We start from the raw sequence: 26,695 nt of genomic DNA on the forward strand, positions 1-26,695 counted from the left end.
GAGGGCCCGACGTCCCCAGGTGGGGGTTGTGCTTACAGCCCAACACCGTGCAGGATGTTTGGCATTTGCCAGAGAACACCAAGATTGGCAAATTCGCCACTGGCGCCCTGTGCTCTTCACAGATGAAAGCAGGTTCACACTGAGCACATGTGACAGACGTGACAGAGTCTGGAGACGCCGTGGAGAAAGTTCTGCTGCCTGCAACATCCTCCAGCATGACCGGTTTGGCGGTGGGTCAGTCATGGTGTGGGGTGGCATTTCTTTGGGGGGCCGCACAGCCCTCCATGTGCTCGCCAGAGGTAGCCTGACTGCCATTAGGTACCGAGATGAGATCCTCAGACCCCTTGTGAGACCATATGCTGGTGCGGTTGGCCCTGGGTTCCTCCTAATGCAAGACAATGCTAGACCTCATGTGGCTGGAGTATGTCAGCAGTTCCTGCAAGGGGAAGGCATTGATGCTATGGACTGGCCCGCCCGTTCCCCAGACCTGAATCCAATTGAGCACATCTGGGACATCATGTCTCGCTCCATCCACCAGCACCACAGACTGTCCAGGAGTTGGCGGATGCTTTAGTCTAGGTCTGGGAGGATATCTCTCAGGAGACCATCCGTCACCTCATCAGGAGCATGCCCAGGTGTTGTAGGGAGCTCATACAGGCACGTGGAGGCCACACACACTACTGAGCCTCATTTTGACTTGTTTTAAGGACATTACATCAAAGTTGGATCAGCCTGTAGTGTGGTTTTCCACTTTAATTTTGAGTGTGACTCCAAATCCAGAACTCCATGGGTTGATAAATTGGATTTCCATTGATTATTTTAGTGTGATTTTGTTGTCAGCACATTCAACTATGTAAAGAAAAAAGTATTTAATAAGATTATTTCTTTCATTCAGATCTAGGATGTGTTGTTTAAGTGTTCCCTTTATTTTTTTGAGCAGTATATTTGAAAATGATTTATGATGACCGCTTTTAAGATCTTCCTTCCTGTGATCTCTGACAATCCCTGTTATGATTTCATCCAGTGGTAAAAACGGTCTTATTATCCACACCTGCAGATGTGGATCACCTGCAGTGATTTGTAACTGAATAACTCACTGTACTCTATGACAGCTCCCACACTGGAGGATGGCAAACCTCCCCCAATCCCTCTACCACTGGTGCATTCTATCTCTCTGTATCTCTCTTGATGGAGTGGTGAAGCCAACTCATCTACAGAATGTGTCAGTGCACAGATGCCTAATGGTCTCACAGTGAATTCACAGCCACCATAAATAACTGCAGGTTATTGTAGACTGTGTACTTCAGTCTTTGTGGCTGTGTTTCTTTTCCTGGCCACACTGTCAACAATAACTGCCAGATGCAATAATGTTGTGCCTGATCTCTGACTCAGGCTCGATCCTATCTCCAGTTCAGGTTTTATCTTAAGACGACAGATTATTGACAGAGGAGAAAGACAACTGAGATTGGAGAGATACTTCAACCCGTGAAGCAGGGGAGGCAATTGTGTGGTGTATAAGGTGGACAGTGCGTTATGCCCCTAGGTTACAATGCTGGACCAGTTCTAAGAAAAACATAAACAAGGAATAAACAAGGAACATTTTATACAGCTTGACAGTTAGTGGTTATAAATGCTTCTGTATATATTATGAAATTGTTACAGTTGTGTAGGGCATTTCAGTATTTTCTGCAGTTCAGTTTTGGTTTGCATGTGCAAAATGGAACCAAAATACTTCCTGTGGTGCCACACAAACTGAATGAAAACCATGATTTCAAATCTATATTCTCAGTGACATATATTCAGTTAAACTGAATTAAAAAAACATTTCCCAGAGCAAGAAACCATCGTTACTAAAGCAGAAGGGCTGCGATTAGATTCCAAAACTACATACAGTACATTTAACAGGACAACATAAATAAATATGTTTGATATTAGCACATTAACATTTCAAAGGTAGTACAACCTTGTTGCCACATTAAGAAGATTCAAAGAAATGTGATGTATGGACAAGGCGGTAGTCCTACGATTTATCCACATGTTGATGGATTTGATGACTGGAAAGTCATTGATGTTGTTCAACAATTTCCGAGCTTTGAGGCCTTCAAATGCCATATTCAGGGCTTCAGGGCCGAGTACATTGGCATCTCCTAATTTCACCAATGCTTTGAGTCCTTGAGCTGCAGTGAACCAATATTTTGCCAAAATACATTTTATGTCTGTTATGGCTATTGTTCACTATTGCACCCTATTAAAAATGCATAAGAAAAGAAAACTGTGTGAATGAGTCATATATATTTCTATGATTGATGTAATCAGTAATAAGAAGATTTGCGGTGCAGCAGCACTCTTAAGTACAGGCTTCAATATCTGAGATTTGGGCCGGGATTAAGTCCAAGGCGCATTGTCGAAAAGCACACTGCACTTGACATTTAAGGTCATTTACATTTTAGATGACTTCCACAGCATTTACAATGAATTCGATCTCTGCGAATGTCAGGGAAATTGTATTTTTAAGGCACATCGCAGTGCACTTGTCGACAACACATTTGATTGAATTCCGGCCTCAGAACAAGCAATGCAATATTGTTGAGTAAGTTTGGATAAACAGGACACAAGAAGGCTTGTCTACACCTAACATTTATATGCAGCTTTCATAAGACGAACCTATCACATTCCGATCACAGTTCAGTGCATTTAAACATTAAAATGTGTGTCCTGTGTCAACATTGTGTCCGGATTTCCATTTTGGGTGCTATATTACTGTTTTTCTCGATTGCTAAGAACCCTTTAATGAAACTGGGGTCCACTTGATCTCCATCATAACCTAATGAGCACAACAGTATTATTTTTTTGCAGAACAGTAAGTAATTTCTCATTTCTTTTACACACAATGCAAATGCTAAGTGCATTTTAGCAAAACAGTAAAAACAACTCTCTACAAAAGACGCAAAACTCAGTTAAGTAAATAATGTCAAACAAAATGAAAACATTTGGTCACAACTGATACAAATTACTCCCATTAATGTGAACCTCTTCTGCACGTCTAATCAGTCCTTATTCATGCATAAAATATTTTTCTGAGTTGCTGTTTGCAACAATGGACCAAGTAAGAGGCCGAGGGCAAGGACAAAGGAGAGGTAGAGGGGCCCATAGAGGAAGAGGGATTCAGATGGGTGGAGGTGTTTATGATTACCGTCCACATGACCAGATGTCCTTCCTAGATGCAATGAATGCCAGTTGACTGGCAATCACTGCAGAGTTATCAACATGCAGTGTGATGTTCATGAAAACATGTGGCCTGATCGACAAGAACGAATGAACTGAATGTGGAGTACATTGTAGTTGTGTAGCCTTTTTTGTCATTGCTTTGTTAGCTTAGTGTGTTTAAATGTTTATTCTCTGTATATAATGTACAGCATCATCTCATTCATAAAGAACAAAATGGAAAAACGTCAAACATAAACTGGTGGTTCGAGCCCAGAATGCTGACTGGCTGACAGCGTTGGTATATCAGAATGTATACCACGAGTATGACAAAAACATATTTTTAGTGCTCTTTGGTAACTCCGGGTTGTGCTTATACCACAACCCCTCGGGTCTTATTGCTTAAATAAAGCTTTTTGTTTTTGGACATGCATGTTTGAGTGACATTATTTCTCTATTGATCATCTCTGGTAAAAAAATAATATTTGAGGTAAAAATAAATTTGCCGATGCCTTGATAATATGTTTACTTGCCTTTTATGGTGCTTACTATAATTATAGTATCAAATGGCACAGACATATAAAAGAGGATTAACCATGTTATATCACGCGATGTGGAACAGGTGAACTCAAGTACAGACTCAGAAGAGGAGACTGGGATGAGGTAACCAAGTATTGAAACACGGGGGGGGGGGGGGGGGGGGGGATTGAGTGCAGGCCAAGGGAAGCTCGGGCAGGTTGCTGGAAACCAGGTGTGGAGGCTGAGGCGAGAGGTGTGGGGACAGGGTAAGCAGGTCCGGAGAGGAATCCAAGGGAGCGTAGAGTGGGGAATCCAGGACAGTGTAGCAGGACTGACGAGAAGTCAGACTGGAGACAGGGACCCGAGTCAGAGCTGGCAGAACTGTAGCGGAGAGGAAAACAGCATCAGGCAAGGGAACACAGGCACAACAAGAACAAACGGCTAGAAACATGAACTGACTGGGCAGAGATTACGATCTGGCAGTGTGGAAGTTCTAAGTAGATAGCCCGGCATCACAGGGCTAGCTATTTAGACACCCAGCAAGTTTAGCACTCACCAAAGTCAGATTTACTATAAGAAAAATGTTATTACCTTTGGTGTTCTTCGTCAGAATGCACTCCCAGGACTTCTACTTCAATAACAAATGTTGGTTTGGTCCCAAATAATCCATTGTTATATCCAAATAGCGGCGTTTTGTTCGTGCGTTCAAGACACTATCCGAAAGGGTAAATAAGGGTGACGAGCATGGCGCATTTCGTGACAAATAATTTCTAAATATTCCATTACCATACTTCGAAGCATGTCAACCGCTGTTTAAAATCAATTTTTATGCAATTTTTCTCGTAAAAAAGCGATAATATTCCGACCGGGAAATCGTTTTTTATTACAAAGAGAGTGAAAGTAAAAGCATGCTATCCCCTCATGCACAAGCCTCAGTCTAATGGCCCTCTGATAAAGCACTTGCCAAACGCGCTAATGTGTTTCAGCCTGGGGATGGAATTACATCGTTCAGCTTTTTCCCGCCTTCTGAGAGCCCATGGGAGCCGTAGGAAGTGTCACGTCATGCCAGAGATCCCCTGTATTTGTTAGAGATGATCAAGGAGGGCAAGAAATGGTCAGACAGGCCACTTCCTGTAAGGAATCTTCTCAGGTTTTGGCCTGCCAAATGAGTTCTGTTATACTCACAGACACCATTCAAACAGTTTTAGAAACTTTAGGGTGTTTTCTATCCAAAGCCAATAATTATATGCATATTCTAGTTACTGGGCAGGAGTAGTAACCAGATTAAATCGGGTATGTTTTTTATCCGGCCGTGCAAATACTGCCCCCTAGCCCCAACAGGTTAACCTCTCTGGGGTATGTGGGACGCTAGCGGGACACACTCGCCAACAGCCAGTGAAATAGCAGGGCGCCAAATTCAAAACAACAAAAATCTCATAATTCAAATTTCTCAAACATATAACTATTATATCCCATTTTAAAGATACACTTCTCATTAATCCAACCACAGTGTCCGATTTCAAAAAGGCTTTACGGTGAAAGCATAACATTAGATTATGTTAGGACAGCGCCTAGACAAGAAAAACCACACAGCCATTTTCCAAGCAAGGAGAGGCGTCACAAAAACCAGAAATACAGCTAAAATGAATCACTAACCTTTGATGATCTTCATCAGATGGCACTCATAGGACTTTATGTTACACAATGCATGTATGTTTTGCTCGATAAAGTTCATATTTATATCCAAAAACCCTGTTTTACATTGGCGTGTAATGTTCAGAAATGTTTTGCCTCCCAAAACCTCCGGTGAATGAGCACATCAATTTACAGAAATACTCATCATAAACTTTGATAAAATATACAACTGTTATTCAAAGTATTATAGATACACTTCTGCTTAATTAGCCCAGGTGACTAGCCAACCTCTTTTGATTAAACACCCTCCCAATCAAAATCTTTGTGTCACTTTAATATCTCTGATAAGGACACATTCTACAAACAATGACGCTTGATTTAAGGTAATTGGTTTTAAGTATATGCTAATAAAACAGACACCCGTTGCACTGTCGCTGATGTTCTTCATTTGTCAAAGCACCAGAAGGCCAGCATCCCAGAGTCGCCTCTTCACTGTGGATGTTTAGACTGGCATTTTGCGGGTACTATTTAATTAAACGGCCAGTTGAGGACTTGTGAGGCGTCTGTTTCTCAAACTAGACACTCTAATGTACTTGTCCTCTTGCTCAGTTGTGCACCGGGGCCTCCCACTTCTCTTTCTATTCTGGTTAGGGCCAGTTTGTGCTCTTCTGTGAAGGGAGTAGTACACAGCATTGTACGAGATCTTCAGTTTCTTGGCAATTTCTCGCATGGTATAGCCTTCATTTCTCAGAACAAGAATAGACTGACGAGTTTCAGAAGAAAGTCTTTGTTTCTGGTCACTTTGAGCCTGTAATCGAACCAACAAATGCTGATGCTCCAGATACTCAACTACTCTAAAGAAGGCCAGTTGTATTGCTTCTTTAAGCAGGACAACAGTTTTCAGCTGTGCTATCATAATTGCAAAAGGGTTTTCTAATGATCAATTAGCCTTTTAAAATTATAAACTTGGATTAGCTAACACAACGTGCCATTGGAACACAGGAGTGATGGTTGCTGATAATGGGCCTCTCCATGCCTATGTAGATATTCCATAAAAAAATCTGCAATTTCCAACTACAATAGTCATTTACAACATTAACAATGTCGACACTGTATTTCTGATCAATTTGATGCTATTTTAATGAACAAAACATCTGCTTTTCTTTAAAAAACAAGGACATTTTTAAGTGATCCCAAACTTTTGAACGGTAGTGTATATATATATTTCAAATAATAAGCCACACTCTATTTACAATATTAAAGCTTATCTACCCTCTAATGTTTTTTATAAATAAATAATGTAACCTGAAACATGGGGCGAAAGCCTTAAACGTTATTGAGTTGTTATGTGTTAATAAAATTAAGACTGCTTTACCCAGCAGGCTATGCGGGGGGACAGGTGGTTGAAGAATGTCTTGCATGGCTAAACAAGGACTTTTCTAGTTGAAGTATATGTTCATTAAAAGTAGTTACACCTACGCCCAGGTTTGTCATTATACAAGGAGCAAACATAACATTTTATCCGATTGGTAATCGCTATGACGAGACAGAGAAAAGAAAGTAGTAACTCCGCAAATTTCCGCGACGAAAATGGAACATTCTACCACAAGTCAAGTGACGTGAGTAGTCGAAGATGCTAGCTTGCAAGAGCGAGGGCAACGAGCCGCAGCAGCGTGAGTGACAGCAGCGAGAACGAGGCTGCATTGGAATCTGTTGACGGGCAAGTTGATGAGCAACATACCGTATTCAGAGAAATTGACACGCTACCTGTTTCCCGTCATGGATAGGTTTAGTACTCATATGCAGTTAACAGGCAATCTATCTGACAATTGGAAACGTTTGAAGCAGAGATTAAATATCTACCTAGCAGCCAGTGGAGCAGGGGGAGATGACAAATTGAAAGCTTCCATTTTTCTGCATGTTATTGGAGAGGATGCATTGGACATTTACAATAGCTTTCAGCTAGATGAGGCAAACATGACATTGACTGTGCTAATGGCTAAATTTGAGGAGTACTTTGTACCAAGCCAGAACGTCACGTTTGAGAGAGACAAGTTTTTCTCTCATGATCAGAAACAAGGAGTCAGTTTTGACCAGTATTTGGCTGAGCTGAACACACTGAGCAAAACGTGTGAATTTGAAAATTTGAAAGACTCACTAGTGAAAGACAGGATTGTCTGTGGCATACTTGATAATGGACTCAAGGAGAGATTGCTGTGTGAGCAAGATTTAACTTTGGATAAAGCAGTGAATATGTGCCGAGCAGCTAAAACCACCAGAGCACAAGCTAAAGAGCTACATAGGGATGAGACGTCAGTGCATGCAATAAAAAGAGAGGAGCAACACACACAATTCCTTACAAAACAAAAACAAGCAAAAGAGAGAAATCAAAACACTACATGTGTAAAATGTTGATTTATCCACAAGCCAAAAAAATGCCCTGCATATGGCAAATCATGTAACAACTGTGGGAAAAATAATAATTTCTCAAAATGCTGCAAAGCTGAGGCTACAAAGAAAAAGGTTCACACAGTCAAGGAGGAGACTGAATATTTCTTTGATTCTGCTGGAAATATGCAATGCAGTAAATGCTGAATGGATTGTGCCTTTGACTGTGAATGAAACTATAATACCATTCAAGCTTGATACTGGAGCACAGAGAAACCTGTTGTCGCTGGATGACTACAAAACACTGAAAGTGAAGAGCAAAATGCACCCGGTGAAAATTAAGGTTACTGGTTATATTGGGGAGAAGGTACCAGTCAAAGGAAGCTGCATAGTAACTTTACAGCACAAAGGAAAACAGTTCAAAGCACAGCTGGTGATCGTGGAACAGAGTGTGCAGCCTATTCTAGGAATCAATGCATGTGAAAAGTGTACAGTTTTTCAACCACTCCACACATTTCTTGTTAACAAACTATAGTTTTGGCAAGTCGGTTAGGACATCTACTTTGTGCATGACACAAGTAATTTTTCCAACAATTGTTTACAGACAGATTATTTCACTTATAATTCACTGTTTCACAATTCCAGTGGGTCAGAAGTTTACATACACTAAATTGACTGTGCCTTCAAACAGCTTGGAAAATTCCAGAAAATGATGTCATGGCTTTAGAAGCTTCTGATAGGCTAATTGACATAATTTCAGTCAATTGGAGGTGTACCTGTGACTGTATTTCAAGGCCTACCTTCAAACTCAGTGCCTCTTTGCTTGACATCATGGGAAAATAAAGAAATCAGCCAAGACTTCAGAACAAAAAATTGTAGACCTCCACAAGTCTGGTTCATCCTTGGGAGCAATTTCCAAACGCCTGGAGGTACCAATTTCATCTGTACAAACAATAGTACACAAGTATAAACACCATGGGACCACGCAGCCGTCATACCGCTCAGGATGAATGGACTTTGTTGCGAAAATTGCGAATCAATCCCAGAACAACAGCAAAGGACCTTCTGAAGATGCTGGAGGAAACGGGTACAAAAGTATCTATATCCACAGTATGGCGAGTCCAATATCGACAAAACCTGAAAGGCTCAGCAAGGAAGAAGCCATTGCTCCAAAACCGCCATAAAAAGCCTTAGAATTGTTTAACTTGGGTTAAACGTTTTGGGTAGCCTTCCACAAGCTTCCCACAATAAGGTGGGTGAATTTTGGCCCATTCCTCCTGACAGAGCTGGTGTAACTGAGTCAGGTTTGTAGGCCTCCTTGCTCGCACATGCTTTTTCAATTCTGCCCACAAATGTTCTATAGGATTAAGGTCAGGGCTTTGATGGCCACTCGAATACCTTGACTTTGTTGTCCTTACGCCATTTTGCCACAACTTTGGAAGTATGCTTGGGGTCATTGTCCATCTGGAAGACCCATTTGCGACCAAGCTTTAACTTCCTGACTGATGTCTTGATGTTGCTTCAATATATCCACATAATTTTCCTCCCTCATGATGCCATCTATTTTGTGAAGTGCACCAGTCCCCCTGCAGCAAAGCACCCCCACAACATGATGCTGACACCCCCGTGCTTCACGGTTGGGATGGTGTTCTTCGGCTTGCAAGCTTCCTCCTTTTTCCTCCAAAAATAACGATGGTCATTATGACCAAACAGTTCTATTTTTGTTTCATCAGACCAGAGGACATTTCTCCAAAAAGTACCATCTTTGTCCCTATGTGCAGTTGCAAACCGTAGTCTGGCTTTTTTATGGTGGCTTTGGAGCAGTGGCTTCTTCCTTGCTGAGTGGTCTTTCAGGTTATGACGATATAGGACTCGTTTTACTGTGGAAATAGATACTTTTGTTCCCGTTTCCTCCAGCATCTTAACAAGGTCCTTTGCTGTTGTTGTGGGATTGACTTTTCGCACCAAAGTACGTTCATCTCTAGGTGACAGAACGCGTCTCCTTCCTGAGCGGTATGACGGCTGCGTGGTCCCAGGGTGTTTATACTTGCGTACTATTGTTTGTACAGATAAACGTGGTACCTTCAGGTGTTAGGAAATTTCTCCCAAGGATGAAGCAGACTTGTGGAGGTCCACAATTGTTTTTCTGAGGTCTTGGCTAATTTCTTTAGATTTTTCCATGATGTCAAGCAAAGAGGCACTGAGATTGAAGGTAGGCCTTGAAATACATCCACAGTTACACCTCCAATTGACTCAAATTATGTCAAATGATGTCAATTAGCCTATCAGAAGCTTCTAAAGCATATCATTTTCTGGAATTTTCGAAGCTGTTTAATTGGGGATAGGGGGGCAGTATTTGCACGGCCGGATAAAAAAACGTACCCAATTTAAATTGTTTACTACTCTTGCCCAGAAACGAGAATATGCATATAATTAGTAGATTTGGATAGAAAACACTCTAAAGTTTCTAAAACTGTTTGAATGGTGTCTGTGAGTATAACAGAACTCATATGGCAGTCAAAACCCTGAGACAAATCCTAACAGGAAGTGGAAATCTGATGTGTGGAATCATTTCAAGCCTTTGCCATTGAAACACACAGTGAGTTAGGATTCATTTTTCACTTCCCAAGGCTTCCACTAGATGTCAACAGTCTTTACAAAGTGGTTTGAGTGTTCTCCTGTAAAAACTGACCGAACGAGAAGGCTGTAAGCTAGGTCACAGGCGGATGGCCATGTCTACTATGACGCGCATGCATGTGGGGACCCTTTCTTTCCGAAATGTTTTATAAGACAATGCAATCGTCCGCCTTGAATATTATTGAAGGTCTGATTGAAAAAGGCCCTAAAGACTTATGCTATACAACGTTTGACATGTTTGAACGAACGTAAATATTTTTATTTTGCTCTTTCGTGGCGACAAGTTCCGCGCGCTTTGTACATTTTGAGTAGCCTATAGAACGCGCTAACAAGAAGGAGCTATTGGGACATAAATTATTAACTCTTTCGAACAAAACTACATTTGTTGTGGACCTGGGATTCCTGGAAGTGCCTTCTGATGAAGATAATCAAAGGTAAGTGAATATTTACAATAGTATATTTGATTTTAGATGGTTCCAAGATGGCGCTAACCTGTATCGCCTAGCCTATTTTTCTGAGCGTAGCACCTCGTTTATTGCAAAGTGTGATTTCCCAGTAAAGTTATTTTGAAATCTGGCAATGCGGTTGCATTCACGAGATGTTAATCTATAATTCTTTGAATGACAATATTATAATTTACCAATGTTTTCGAATAGTAATTTTGTAACTTGTAGCGTTGATTCACCGGCAGCATTTGAGGGAAAATATTTTCTGAATTTCACCGCCACTGTAAAATTGTGTTTTTTGGATATAAATATGAACTTGAAAGAACAAAAAATGCATGTATTGTCTAACATAATGTCCTAGGAGTGTCATCTGATGAAGATTGTCAAAGGTTAGTGCATCATTTTAGCTGGTTTTCTGCTTTTGGTGACGCCTGTCTTTGCATTGAAAATAGCTGTGTGTAATGTTTTGTCAATGTACTGTCCTAACATAATCTAACTTATGCTTTCGCCGTAAAGCCTTTTTGAAATCGGACAACGTGGTTAGATTAAGGAGATGTTTATCTTTCAAAGGGTGTAAGATAGTTGATTGTTTGAGAAATTTAAATTATTAGATTTTTTTATGTTTTGAATTTCGCGCAATGTATCTTGTCAAGCAATGCCGTTAACAGGATCCGAACGGGAAGGGGTATCTCCAACAGGTTAAAGGCACAGTCAACTTAGTGTATGTAAACCTCTGACCCACTGGAATTGTGATACAGTGAATTATAAATGAAATAATCTGTCTGTAAACAATTGTTGGAAAAATGACTTGTGTCATGCTCAAAGTAGATGTCCTAATCGACTTGCCAAAACTATAGTTTGTTCACAAGAAATTTGTGGAGTGGTTGAAAAATGAGTTTTAATGTAAACTTCCGATTTCAACTGTATGTCTCTCTAAGAGTGGTATGCAGTGGTTTGGCTGAAGGAAAGATGAGGCAAGGAGAGTGCTGTAGTATAAAATTCAAAGAACATGTGGAAAAATGTGGCACTATTGTAGTTCTCATACCTCCTGCTGCCATAGCCAATAGATGTGCTGCTGCGTCTGCTCCATACTGCAGCACTGCGGCAGCATACACCCCCCCCCCCCTCTTTTGTTTGGTTGAACAGAGGATGGATAGAGCGGTATGGCAAGGGACTGAGAGATTCAGAAGATAAAAGACCAATGGCAATATGAAAACATTCCAAATCTACCATGAATAAACTGGCATCAGATTGATGTAAATCAAGGGCAGGGGACATGAGAGACATACAAGTGCACAGACATGAAAGAGACATAAAAGTGCACAGATAAATAACGTCAGATTCTCTGAAAGATTTTATCTGAAATTGTGGTCAGTGTTTCTTTGGTTTTATGACACTGAAGGCACTCAAAGCTCTATGATGCAAAGTGCAGAAAGCTGTAAGAATAGCTTGCACTTGATAGTTTGAAGATGGCCCGTTTTCTCCTTTCCTTGCTAGAGACTTCGTTTTCTGACTCCTTACTGATTGTGGGACCACCACTGGTCACAGTGGGAGACAGAGTTGGAGACTACTCTGTCAACACCCCTCAAAGTCCATTGTGTCCAGAGTAACACAATGTCCATGTCATGGCAATGTTTGCATGTTCACGTGTTGGATGTCTGGATGAGTTTGTGTGTGTGTGTGTGTTTTATGCTCTATTACATGTAGGTAAGAAATAGCCATATAAGCGTGTATATGTAGTTCAAAGATTAAGCACGTCTTAAGCAAATGCCTGTATATGAGAGAGAGAGAGAGAGAGAGAGAGAGAGAGAGAGAGAGAGAGAGAGAGAGAGAGAGAGAGAGAGAGAGAGAGAGAGAGAGAGAGAGAGAGAGAGAGAGAGAGAGAGAGAGAGAGAGAGAGAGAGAGAGAGAGAGAGAGAGAGAGAGAGAGAGAGAGAGAGAGAGAGAGAGAGAGAGAGAGAGAGAGAGAGAGAGAGAGAGAGAGAGAGAGAGAGAGAGAGAGAGAGAGAGAGAGAGAGAGAGAGAGAATGCAAATGCGGCACCACAGAGCCAATGGAATAGTCCCAAAAGGCGATTTTTGAAATACGTATTTGACAGCTCTGCAGTGACTCACAATAAGCGATAGACATGTTTGAGTGTGTCTGCTCTTTTACAAGGGCTCTCTATGAGTGTCATTATCGGTCCCCCGGTGCCGATTTAAGCCCCCCATATTAATAACGAATGGTCCCAAATAATATTTATCGCATTGCAAAGGAACTGTAATTGGAATCACCTAGAGACACTGCAATGACTCACTGTCGAAGACTTTTCACAGGCCCTCATTACTGTCAACCTTAATGACCTGTTAACAACATCCTTCAGCTAACCTTTAGCCAGGTTATAATCTGGTGCTGGGTAGGTCTGGAATGTCAGGTATTCAGGTGCAGTATAGAACCTGTTTTGTATCGGTGACAACATTAGCCAGGTATCTGTGATTGAGATACCGTATATGGGCAAGAACATTGGCAAATAGGCTAACTATCAGCTGGGAACTGAACGTAAATCAGGGACCAACCATTCCAACTGGTGGAGAGTGGCTGTATAGGTGTCACTGGTAGGAAGTAATCTCACTTTTCTGGTCTCACAGATTTTTACCAGGAAAGGATATTAAACTCCTGTTGGCTAGCACCTTTGATTATGGGGAGCGCTGGGGATGTAGGCTGTGAGCTGAAACAAAATTGACTTGTTTGAACACTAAGTTCATGTGTACGACAAGGTTTGAGGAAGCACAACATCTAAAATGTCAATGGACATGAAGAAAGATGTATATATTACACAGGTGTCACTTTGCATATAAAACATTTCATGCAAAAACGAATTGGCAAACTTTCAAATCAAGTTCTTGGTTTGTAAATCGATCAAATTTTACAAACCAAGATCAAATCTAAAACATTTATTAATGACGCCCCTGGATCCACAGCCCATGGATTATGCACTCAGAGGGAAGCAAGGTATGGATGGAAATGAACGAAGCATGACTGGTGGTCCAATTAAATTACATCCCTAGCTCACCGCAACACCAATCCATAAAACGTACTGCTCTCGCACTGCTTGCTGTCTTTGATTATTTACACGTTTCCTTTGTACTTTACACAGTCTATTTTTTTATAATCTCAAAGGAATGCACAGAATACACAAGGTCCATGTTTCCCAGTGCAATGAAAATAGATTTACACAGCTCCCGAAGTTGAAATATCAATGAGAGATAGGAAGTATTGGATATTAGTCATTGGCATAAAAAATGCTGCCTTTTTACTTACATGGTGTTTAAAATGTCTCATCATTTGATAACCTCGTAACCCCTTGCAAACACGCCCCTACTCAAATAAGTTTGAGAGTGACTATCTGCTCCTGAGAGAGATGAATTCTCCACAGTGTTTCTCTTGGCACAAAACACAATTTCTCATGCAATTAGGAGCTGCTAATGTATCACTAAACATTTTCACATGAATCATAGACCACCACTTTATTTTCCACTTAGGGTGTTTATAAAATATGTGGCTTGTGGCTTGATTTGTCTGTATTTAGTAGCCCTCAGAGCAAATAGGCTTTATTGAAATTATATAATAATAAAAGAACGGATACAGTGGGTCTATGGGATACATAGTAGATTGTGTTGGATATGGTTTAGGATAGGTCAGTTTGGAACACCATAACACTATTTCATAGACTAAATTCCACAAGTCTCACACAGGCAGGCACTAGAGCACCTGCATTGCGCTCACCTGGCTCTCTAAGGTCCCACGCTGACTCGGCAGTAGCCTAGTCTAGTCTGAGGCATTAATTGATGGGTTTTGTCGTCGGCTCTCCATCGTGCTGATGTTGCTTTCACCTTGATCCTTTTTCATTTGGCAGTGGGCCTGCATGGTCTCCGTTTCCAACCGAGAAAAACAACATCCAACCGTCTGCCAACTATGAGTAGGCCTATGTTAATCATATCCAGGGCTTGGCTTGTGCAAGTGATTTGGGTGCTAAATGTGTCAGGTATGTTAAGCAAACTTTATTTCCGGTTTGCTGATCAAAGAGAACAACCGCAACACTTACTCTAGCATTGAAAAACGTTTAACTTTTCAAAGTAGGAAAATCATTTGCACATCTGAGTAGGCCCGTTGCAGGTGCGTGGGAATAAGTGATATAAAAATAGAAACTCGCACACTGCTCTTAGTAGGTATCACTTCCTTTTATTCAGTTTAATTATTGGCCTTTGTCAGAGCTTTTCTTTTTCAAAAGTAGAAATAGATTTAAGTTCTAAGTTTGTTTGCAGTACTGTTGTTGCTTATTATGTAGTTTAATTAGTAGCATAGTATGATTAGGGCAACTTGAAAGTCATTTCAGGTCATTGATGGTTTGACTAGACAACATTCTAGCCGACCATTGGTCCCTCTAAGGAAAAAAGGCAATGAAAATGAAAATAGCTTTGATGTTGTTTTTCCTAAGGGGTGATGTTTTGGGTCACTAAGACACCCCTTTAAGCACTACATTTTTGGAGCTCATTCAATCAGTATGAACAATCAAATGGGCCATGACCAGCAGGTCATCATCTGTATTATTCCAAGGTAGGTTGCTCCCATTTTGAAAGGCTATTAATCAAATCAATCATATGTGAAAGCTTGGCTGCAAGTACCAAATGCTTGAAACAAAAAAATCTTTCAGTATAAGAAAATGAGCAGGAATCAAGGTAAGACCCAAGTGCAGACTGTGTGAAGTTACAATGTTTATTGTAACCACAGGGGCAGACAAACGACAGGTCAAGGCAGGCAGGGGTCGATAATCCAGAGTAGGAGCAAAGGTACAGGACGGCAAGCAGGCTCAGGGACAGGCAGAGTTCAGTAATCCAGAGGGGGAGCAAAGGTACAGGACGGCAAGCAGGCTCAGGGACAGGCAGAGTTCAGTAATCCAGAGGGGGAGCAAAGGTACAGGACGGCAAGCAGGCTCAGGGACAGGCAGAGTTCAGTAATCCAGAGGGGGAGCAAAGGTACAGGATGGCAAGCAGGCTCAGGGACAGGCAGAGTTCAGTAATCCAGAGGGGGAGTAAAGGTACAGGACGGCAGGCAGGCTCAGGCAGAGTGGTCAGGCAGGCAGGGTCAGGATAGGCAAGGGTCAAAAACCAGGAGGATGAGAAAAGGAGAGGCTGGGACAATACAGGTTGCTGACAGGACGAACACTGGTAAGCTTGACAAATAAGACGAACTGGCACAGACAGACAGAAAACACAGGTATAAATACCCAGAGGATAAGTGGGGAAGATGGGCGACACCTGGAGGGGGTGGAGACGAGCACAAGGACAGGTGAAACAGATCAGGGCGTGACAAAAATTGGAACATAATTATGTTTATATGGTGCATGGGGTTCCAATGGTACATTTGTTATATTAGCACCCCCTTCAGATCAATTTCCCCAAAATGTAGGAACTCCAGTCAGGGTCTCTGTTGCGAGTTAGAATAGTAGAATACACATGGTGCATTTTCAACATTTGGTTTTGCATAAGCAGTTTTACTCTGTCAGTTATTGGTAGTCAGTCAATTAGCCCATGTCAGCTAATTTCTTTTTATTGCTAAGTTAGTTTAGCGGCCAGTTATCTAAACTTGTTATCATGGTCGAAATATCGGCCGGGGGGCCCCCATTGATTTTGTTAGTCAGTCTCACTATTGATACACCAGTGTGTCAGTCTAAGTAACATAATACAAAAATTCACATCAAAATCTGTGAGTTTAAGCTAGAGATCATGTTTTTTGCAAGGGCTGCATCTCAATCCACCACATCCTCCTGTGTCGGCCTTCCGCATCAAAGTCGGACACCTCCATCAAAGTTGCCCTTCCCTGTACTAGCCTATAATATGGGAAGGGGGCAAGTTAATGTTAATGTTAGTATGAGTCAGCATGATTGATGTTATGATAATAAAATATATATAATTAAAACAAGATTGGAACCACATGAATAAGACAAAGAAAATGACTGAAGGACACACATTTATTTGGTTTAGGCATTGGAATCTGAGCATTGAAGAAAAGAGTAGAGATGTACAGACATATTAAAAGCCTTTTAAACAAATACATCACCATATGTAGAGACTAAGCTGTATTATCCCATGTGATAATTCCAAAGGTTTGTATAGAAATGTATGAGTTTAACCCTGAGAAAATGGAATCTTATAAGCAGCCAAGCAGCAAGACTTCTATTCAGTTGTAACCTACCAGGGGGAAGAGGAGGAAAAATAGGAGCTTTCATATTTCAACTATGTGTGCGAGCGGACAGCAGCCTTAGAATGAATGAGCAATGAAGACAGAAAAGAGTTGACACACTCTTATGTCTCTTAAAATGTATCGGGCAATTGAACTCCTGGACACTTTGTATTTTTTCATCCACCATGGATGACCAGAATGCCAATGAGGGTAAGGCAGGCACTGTAAGAGTGCCTGAGTGAGTATAATAGTGTGTGAAACTTGTGTATGGGTTTTTTTCTTAAATAGTCTCAAGAAAACATTGTGTCACCAAGATGGCCAACTTGTTCTATTTTACAAGGTTACGAGATAATGAGCCAGACAGCTCAATTCATTTAACTTCTGTGTGAACATGGTGACAGAAGCACGGCATTCTTGAGTTAATTTATGTAATTCTGTGTCTTGAAATAATTAAATAAATACATCTGTAATGAAGTTTGCTTTTTATACCACACGGCCTGTGAAATGATCAATACAAACACATGCAGAAAATCAGACAGCTTGGTCTCCGTCTATGGCTACAGCTTTCAAACACATTATGTTAGTCACTTACTTTCTTTCTTTTTTTGGCCCTGAGACACATCCTCCTCTCTAACCAGTGTCATATTACAGTTTCATATTATATACTCACCAGAGGTATGGTTTCAGAAAGCAAAAGAAAAAAACTTTAAAGCATTGTTTTTTCTCATTGGTCCTAGCAATCAGTTTCTAGTTCACTACATTTGTTTTAATTTGTTTCTATCTGATGGGCCTTGTGGGCAGGTGAGTTTCACTTTGTAAGGCTTTGATGCCAAGAAAAACTTGAATTTGTTTAAATGCTCTAAGGGTACACGTTATCTTTAAAATATTATGTTTTCTCACCAAAATCCCACCTTCTTGCCCAAAACACAACACGTGTCTGTGTTTTTCTCTAATTTCTAACAAATTGTTTTACATCATCCTTACATTTCTACAAACCAAAAAATGGGAAATAAGGGGTTACGGTAAAATAAAATTTAAATTCACAAAATGTCTCAGTTTTGGTAACTTTTCCTGTCTACAGCAGTAAGAACAAAATGTTGAGGAGGATAAATACATTTTTAAAAGAAGAACCAGCAAAGATGTGTATTAATGAGAAATCTAGTTCTGCCGCTAAATGGCTTCAAGCTAAAAAGAAAAATAGTTTAAAACATTTCCCAGATCACAACACTTTTTAAAATGTTGATATCACATTTGTTTGACCACTTCAATTATAAAATAAACGAGACCGGGAGTAAAAGTCTTTGTCAGACTTTTATACTGCAGTGTTTTTGCGTAAACCTTTAACACTCATTAGGGGTTTGACATGAACCTTGAGGACTATAGAGCTTTATTAGGAAACCACCTCTTTTGGTCCTTTCCCTTGGAATATGGGAGCCACTGTGGGCCTATACAACTGTTTTTATTTTGTACCAATATACCCTGGTAAAGACTTTAATAACAGGTCAGTTACATGTTTAATACAACCAAGTGGGAGTAACAAGCACTTGTCTGATACTTAGACCTAAAATAGACATGTTCTTTGGTTTATCGCGTTATCTTCTGTTAACAATTTAAAGCTGTTTTAGATGATTCCTGTTGGCATATTTTGCCCTCAAGGTTCACAAACTGTCAGAGTACTCACATATACATACATACTGTCATACATACACGGATGATCCTGTGCTTTGGTCATGAGTAAATGTCATCAAAGGTAAAGACTATGAATGTTAAAATATGTAAAAGGTATTTGGTCACAATAGTATTTTTCATTAGACAGCTAGTTATTTGGCAATTTCAACTCTACTATTAGAAAGAGAAAGTAAGTACTCCTTTTTGTATCAACATAGAACATCTCCTTGAAAATATATCCCATTTTCATTTGGTTACTCTTTAAAGGTTAAAAGTTATATTCAACAAAATGTGATAGTTCCATGTCAAAAGGGGCAAGCCAAGAAAGCTATACAAAAGGACTTGCTTCTATTAAACAAGGCTAATTCATGTATCCTATAATGGCAATTAAATCAAAAAGTATGTTTTTGGCTTAGGTTCAGTTAAAGCACTCTTCATACTGGCTACCCCTTAATACAGGAACAACAAAAATCTGAAAACAATGGCGTAGTTTATCTCTTAAAAGAAGGTTATGAAGGAAAAAGCGAAAACCATTACAAATTTTACATCTTTGGACATCATTCAGCTTGGTTTTCATATAAAAACTTTTTGGGATAGGCTGACGAGGTGTTCTACAGTGGAAACTAGTGCCATATCCATGCGTTCCAGGTCAGTATCTTCGTTAAACTCCCTGGAAACAACATTTTCAGCCATCGGCTCAAAGCACCCACAAGTTCCCATGGCAACCGATTTGGCATCTGGAGAGCCAACCAATCAGTATGGCCTAGAACAATCACCTGTTTGGCTTTGGGTCGGAGACCTTTCGAAAGTCCATCGGGTTTGTGTGGACAAAACAAGCAAGTGACTTTACCCTTTTTTAAGGATGACCACCTCTTGGTTTTTTTGGAGGACTCTATGAAAAAGGCCAGAGCATATCTAATTTCCTTTCACAACGGGGCAAAGAATCGTAGATACGTTCTTTCAGGTCCATGTTTTCCATAAGGTACCATCCAATCACAAATATATCTTTGGAGATGGACATTCGTACAACATAGGAGGTGTTGTCGCAGGTATGATCACCAAACACTTAAAAAGGCATGCCTGCATCTTGAAGGAAATTGACGGAAAATTACTAAACCTGTTGGACCCCCTCAGGCTTCGAATCAGACAGAGTTCTGTCTCAGGAGGTCCCTGGTAAGGACAAAGGCTTGTGCTCGTGATAAAGGATGGAGTGGGTTTGGCTAAGGCAAGTGGACTGGGTGTGGGGATGGTAACGCTCAGACACTGCCACAGTTTGGCTCTCCATGGCGGTCATCCAGGTGGGCACCCTGATGCATGGCGGTGGCTGGCACGGGACTTTGGCACTGGCACAAAAAGTGAGGGGGAAGGGGGGATCAAGGGTATAAGACTTATTTTGGGGTTCTGAGGTAGGCTTGCTCAAGCAGCATCCAGCAGGCTAACGTTAGCCTCAACTGTGACTCGGACAATCACATCAGACTGAGGTAGCTATCTTTGGAGGTAGATTTTGGTTAGAGTGGTTTGGGTAAAGGTGGGGGGAGGGTTGTGGTTGCCTTTTATGGTTCCTCCGGACATTGAGGCTAGTATGGTGATAAAGACAATCAACTCAATAAGGCTATTAGCAAGGCCGCGGCGTCCTTTGTGTCTTATGTATTGCAGAGCTAAGGCTAATTAAAGGCAAACAAAAATTGAATGTTCCCTCTGACAAGAAGTTAGCAGGAATTCTCAGTGGAGTTTAGTACACTTAGTGCAAAGATTTCCTAAGTGGACCGGAACGTATATAGAGATCCTAAAAAGCCCCAGTAAGTCATTATATTTGGCATCAGCTGGGGCCTTATAAGCACAGTGCGAATGCATGTACTGTTACCAAGGGGACATCATTGAAACAGAACATTTTGGTTATACCTGCTCCCTTTGGCAAGATAAGAAAGCCCAACATAATAGGACGGCATCTGCAGGAGGAGGCATTTCTCAAGGCTAGCGTCCTGAATTCACATGTGCATGTGCACAGAACAGACTTTGGTTTAAGAGGAGGGAAGGCGAGAGAGTACAGTGGAAACGTGGAGCCTTTTTTTGTTAGCAGCAGCAGCAGGTTTATCGGGGATGGATAGAACTATGGCGGACCCCTGGCATCGCAGGACACTAGGGTGACGTGTGGATGGGGATTTAGTTGGGCAGGCGTGGTGGAGTATCCATCAAGAGGCAAACCGTTGGGATGGAGGGTAGGTAAGGGTTGGTAAAGAATGGTTTGGGGGGTTATTGGCCAATGTTAGCCTGTGCCCATGCCAGGCAGACCAGACGAGTGCTGCTCGATGAGGACCTGGCATTGGGCCGGACGCACCGGAGCCCCTCCATGACAGGTGGAATCATGACTCTGGAAAAGAAAGAAAGACAAAAGACAGAGTGTCAGTCTATAATTTATTCCTCCTTTTGTCCACTGATGATTGCTTCTGCATTGTTGTTGACCAATCATCTTGTTCACAATTTCTACTCCTGGACTTAGTAACATCGATATTGTTCAACACAGCTCTGGGGATCCAATTAAATCAAATAAAAAAATGAAGTGCTACGTTAGCCCCAAAGCTTTTGAAAAACACACCCTAGTCTCTAGAACACCTTGAAGTAATATCCTTCTGCTTGACGTGGTAACAATGTTTCGTTCAGTGGTAACAAATCCAGGTTTAATTGACTAGAGCCCTGAGGCTTGTAATCTATCATGGGGTCAGAAATCACAGACGGATGAGATCTAGATCTCAGATCGAATAGTTGGATGAGCTTGTGACAACAGAGAGATAGGTGTGCGAGCATGATAGATCAATTCATCCTGAGATATCGAATGTCCTGAAGGTGTCAACTTTGTTTTAGAAACTGAGTTACAACTGGAGGCCAAACTACTGTGACGTCAATACACGTGTCCTGGCAACCCATATCCTTCTGCTCTGATGTCATCGATGATTCAATAATAAGACTGCGACATCTATTTAGCCCCCTCCTGTCTGTTACAGGGATGAAAATAGCCAATAGAACCGTGGGCGAACAAAACGAATGGCCACATTGCGTGAGAGGTTAGCTTAGTGTTTGCTGTGTAGTGAATGAGTCAGTATGCCAATGTCTCAGCGCACCGGCCCTCCTACCTGAGGCACTAACTCCAGGGTGACTTCTACAGGACGAGTGACCCCCTCTTTGGGGATCCCGTTTTGTCCCAGCTGTCCCCGGTCCTCCCCTCTTGGAACTGACCAGCTGTACTGAGTCCCTTTACTGCAGAACAAACTGGGGACATTAATACATTTCAATATTACATGCATACAAGTCCACTCTAAAAACGACACACACAGCTTCACAAATACAACTAACATGTAAAATACCAAAGTTGACGTTCACAATCTCACACTGACAAGATAAATCATAGGTGATCAGGATATATCTAAAGTTTACCTGGCCTTAAAAACCCAATCTGATAATGAAAGTACAGTACTAGAAGCAAAGCAACACCTAGTGGTTCCCAACAGGTAGGGCCCCTCCTTACCTGTGACGGTATCCAAACATGAGGAAGAGTACACAGAAGATGATGCAGGCCATGCCGATATGAATGCCCACCACTATACCACCCATCGAGCCCTCGCTCTCCTGTCTACAGGTACACTGGTTCTCCCCACCTGCAACCAAGAAACACATGATGAGTGCATCCATACATTCATTAGCCCTCACAAATACAGAGTCAGAAACATTATGAGAAAACGTATTCTCTCATTATGGCAATGCAAAACACAAGTCTATCTAATAGATTCACCACAAAATAAACTTGAAGCAAAAAGGACAGAAGATTACTAAATAAATAATACTAGAAATAGTGTTTATTACTCAGTACTAACTCGACTCTAATATTTATTGGACACTCACCACTGGTTTTGGCGCTGGTGCCTTCTGCCAGTGACACCAGCCTCTTGGAGCAGTCGCTCTCGCCGTTCCCGTTATAGGCCACTAGTTTGACTTCATACACCGCGCCGATTTCTGCAAGAACAAGTCATAAGGTGAAAGCGTCACATTATAAAATCCCTTCGACAATTTCGAAGGTCATATTTTTTAAATGGGGAGATATTGACCGAGTTTTATTGACTGCTTGCGCGATATAAGCCAAGCTATTGATTGGGCGATTGAAAGAGATTGAAGTTGGGGAGCATGTCATTTTTCACTCTTCCCTGGACTGTTCCTTTCCCCTAATGCCTCCCTCCCTAACCCACTTACAACTGTATTTCCCCTTGCTACAATATGAGAAAGCTTATGCTCTGAATGCAATGATGCCAATCAGCAGCTGACACCAACCCATCCAGTAATTTTCCACTAGGTGGCTTTACATTTAACATTTTTTTTTTTTTTTTTTTTTTTTACAGATACAGCAAAACATGTCAGAAAAAGAAACTAAAGGAACGTTCGAAGTTCTCCCTTTCACATTTCTGTGCTCCAGAGGGATATTACGTTTATCTTCCAATGCGCATGGTAATTAACTCGCTGTCACATGATCATTCAAATATGGGGTAATTGTTATTCTCTGCACCGCTACAACCTTTAAAATCCAACTCTGGCCTAAAGCTAACCTCACTGGAAAATCAATATCACATTTCACACATTACGTCTTCTTCACAATGTTCGGACATTCAGTTATAGGACAAAACCATGTGGTGGCAGTGCAGGAGTATAGGATTGATTCAAGGTCCACACATGAACGCTGGGACCCCAGGGGGGTGGTTAAGAAGACTGCTATGAGGGGAAAGATATTAAAACTGCTGTATTTCACCAGGGGTAAATTCAACTTATTTGAATGATGCCATAGTCTTTAAAAATAATTTTAAATTGTAATACTTTTTTAAAATGTAATATATTGTTATTTTATACCATCAAATATAATAAATGTAATCTTAATAAAAATATTGTATTATAATAACTTTAGATAAAATAAAAACAAATTGAAACCAATATCAAGTTGATTTTAAAGCCCTTGTCATGTTCATGTAATAAAGACTTTCAAACCCCCTAATTACATGCCTGTTTTTTCTACAAGTTTTTTTTTTCTGGGCCTATTTGTAGTTATTTGCTCACACTCTTATTATGCCAGCCGTATATCATTAGTATTACAATGACTAATTATTTCCAGTGTCTAAGAGACAAATAAAACCAAACTAATAATACACAGTCTCTGCTGCTGGAGGTGGTATGAGTCTGTTCTTGCATAATGCATTTTCTCTCTCTCTCCCTCTCTCGCTCTCATTCTCTCTCTCTCTCATTCTCTCTCACCAAGGCGGGAGATGGTGTGGGCATTGACGTGGCAAGGGAACTGAACTGGCCCCTGGAAGTCGGCATGGGGGACCCTGCGGTAGGTGAGCCTGAAGCCCTCTGCCTTGCCAGGCTTGCTGGGGAGCTCCCATAGCACCTGGACTGCAGTGGAGTTCACCACCTTGGTGAAGAAGGTAGGGGGAGAGGGCACTACAGGAGGACAGATGAAGATTAAAACATTGGATGTAAAAAATGTAAATGAATCAATGATTGAAAAGGTCAGCGGAAAGATAGAAAGACTATAGAGATGGTTAGAGAAGCAGTATGAATGAGAGATTGTGTAGTAATTCAATTCATATGGAGAGAGAGAAAAAGAGAGGGGTGAGGATGGAATGATGATAAAACTCAAAGAGATAGTACGACAGCGAAGAAAAACAAGGGAGTGTTTATCAGTGACAGTACATGATTGGAATAGTATATGGGAAATGAAATAAGTGCACAGACATGGAGAGAACAGATGAGAAAAGTGGGATGTGAGATATGAAATTACATAAAGAGAGGGAAGAGGCAATAAACACCTTTGATCGATCACAGGTTGTAAATAACCAGGCAGACTATCAGACCGTAGAACCATTTAAAAAAAGTCCCAATCTTACACCAGCCATATTCTAAATCTTATACTAGTCTAGCTACATCATCCTAAGCACTCTGCTGTCCGCTTTGTGCAATATACATGGAGCTACTGTATTTGGGGTAGGGGGGAGGACAGTTTGACATTTTCTCCCATATAATAGAACCCATTTATTTGGTTACATTTAAATACATTATCTATGTTTAGGAATGCTTATAAATGCGAGTACATGGTTTTAAATGTTTACAAACACTAAATACTAATTTATTAATAGTATATGTACACTATAGGTATAATCATACAGTTTATAAATGGTTATTGTTGAAAGTAATTAGAAAGTGTAACTGATCATAGCAATAGCATGTTCCTGGTGACTTGCCGCCCCCTAGTGTTGTGGCCACCACAGTGCTGGACTGCTGGCTGGCACCCAGTGGGGAGTAGGCCTTGAGGTAGATGGAGTAGGTGGTGGCTGGCTCCAGGTTGGTGAAGTCATGCTGGAAGGTGGTTTTACTGACTGCCTCCTGCAGCTCTCTACTGTCTGGCTCTGGGGGGAACAACAAGCAGTGTTATCATTAGGGTTAGGTTCCATTGCAGCAGGCACACTCAGTCAAGAGCAGCTCAAGTATTTAAAAGAAAACAAAATACTATCTCAATTGCTTAAAAATCTGTCCTTAGTAAACGTATCATTAGGCTGGTTTTCACCCGGCCAGTTCTTTTACATCAGCACAATGGAGGAGAAGAGACTAGGAGAGGACATCTTTTTTTAGGCAATTAAGAAAGATCTCACTCCTAGCTTTGCTGTGAACGCTGATAGATTATCACACAAAGACTCTCACTCACCGCTGATCTTGCGGATGTGGAGCACATAGCCGATGATGCCGTCGGTGATCTCTACGGGCGGCTGGATCCAGGCAAGCTGCAGGGCGCTGGGGGAGAGGGCGGTGGCCGTGAGGCCCTGGGGGGAGTCGGGCAGATCCTTGGCCAGGGACAAGGCCAGACGGGCGCTAGCCTGGTTGGTGCCGGCCATGTTCTCAGCGATACACTGGTAGATGGCCTCATCCTCCGAGGTGATGCGCGTCACGGCCAGGGTGCTGGAGGATGGAGATTTTCATCGTTTATTTGAGTTAGGACATATTAAAACATTGATATATTGGGTAAACAACAAGGGTTAATTTCCAAAAAATGGGTTGGATGTATGAATACGCATTCAAAGAAATATTCAGATATACAATGGAATTATTTGTGATTCAAAACATAATCAGGCAGCTAATGAATCCCATCCTCTCTTGTTCAGTGCAAATGCAGAACTTCAGTCTACTTAACAGAGAGAGATGTCAGCCACTGTCGAACAGTGCTTCCTTGAGGTGGAATATATGAACTGCTCTTCTGTAGGTCTGACCAGTCTTGATGAGAATGATAGCGTACCAGCACTAACTGATTTATATCGATTGAGAGGATGGGACCATGGTCCCAAAGCGTTCACATCATTCAGCTAAATTGGTAATTCATAAATAATGTCCTGGATATGTCAAGGCAAAAACATTAAATACAGGATAATGGAAAGATCAACATTATTTAAAAAATAGATTTTACACATATTTCACAATTTCTGTTCATGGACTTTAGCCTAAATCAACTGCTAGTATGTGGGAATAACAAAATAATCTCTGTTGCTGCCCAACTAAAGTAGTTAGTTTCTGCTTTCAGTGGACAACCTTGGTTCCAGAGAAGCTGGATGTTGATTTGGGGGTCTTTACGATCCCCCTTGGGAAAAATCTTGGGGAAACGCTGATTTTACAGATTTAGCGTCTATTGTCGACGAATGTTTTACTTGCAATGATTTTGATATGTGTTTGTTTTACATACTTAAGCTGAATGCACTGACTGTAGGCCTAATTCACTAGAGATAAGATTAATGACAAAAAAAAACGTACATGTAAACCCAGGGGTGTATTCATTATATAACCTGCTTACCGTTTAAGAACCAAACAGAAGCAAACACAGCAAAACAAGAGTTTCTATTGGACAAATTCAGGGAGGTCCCTCCCCGTTTCATTCAGTTTGCTTCCGTTTAAGAA

General features: G+C 41.2%; 1 protein-coding gene across 2 annotated transcripts in view; it reads right to left on the reverse strand.

Annotated features, from left to right (window-relative positions):
- Positions 1 to 16,820: 16,820 nt before the first annotated feature.
- LOC106570197 (immunoglobulin superfamily DCC subclass member 3) overlaps positions 16,821 to 26,695 on the reverse strand; it is a 35,682-nt gene continuing 25,807 nt past the window's right edge. Inside the window, exons 8-14 of one of the 2 annotated variants that reach the window (XM_014142269.3) lie at positions 25,458 to 25,708; positions 24,997 to 25,161; positions 24,008 to 24,196; positions 22,616 to 22,726; positions 22,242 to 22,371; positions 21,850 to 21,973; positions 16,821 to 21,089 (exon numbers count right to left, since the gene is read on the reverse strand). In XM_014142269.3, coding sequence (XP_013997744.3) covers positions 20,985 to 21,089; positions 21,850 to 21,973; positions 22,242 to 22,371; positions 22,616 to 22,726; positions 24,008 to 24,196; positions 24,997 to 25,161; positions 25,458 to 25,708 — 1,075 coding nt within the window. In that variant the 3' untranslated portion in view covers positions 16,821 to 20,984. Of the gene's footprint in view, positions 21,090 to 21,849; positions 21,986 to 22,241; positions 22,372 to 22,615; positions 22,727 to 24,007; positions 24,197 to 24,996; positions 25,162 to 25,457; positions 25,709 to 26,695 lie in introns of both variants that reach the window. The other variant, XM_014142268.3, reaches the window with a different exon arrangement.

Source organism: Salmo salar, chromosome 14, assembly GCF_965601325.2.
Source record: "Salmo salar chromosome 14, fSalSal1, whole genome shotgun sequence".
Taxonomy (NCBI): domain Eukaryota; kingdom Metazoa; phylum Chordata; class Actinopteri; order Salmoniformes; family Salmonidae; genus Salmo; species Salmo salar.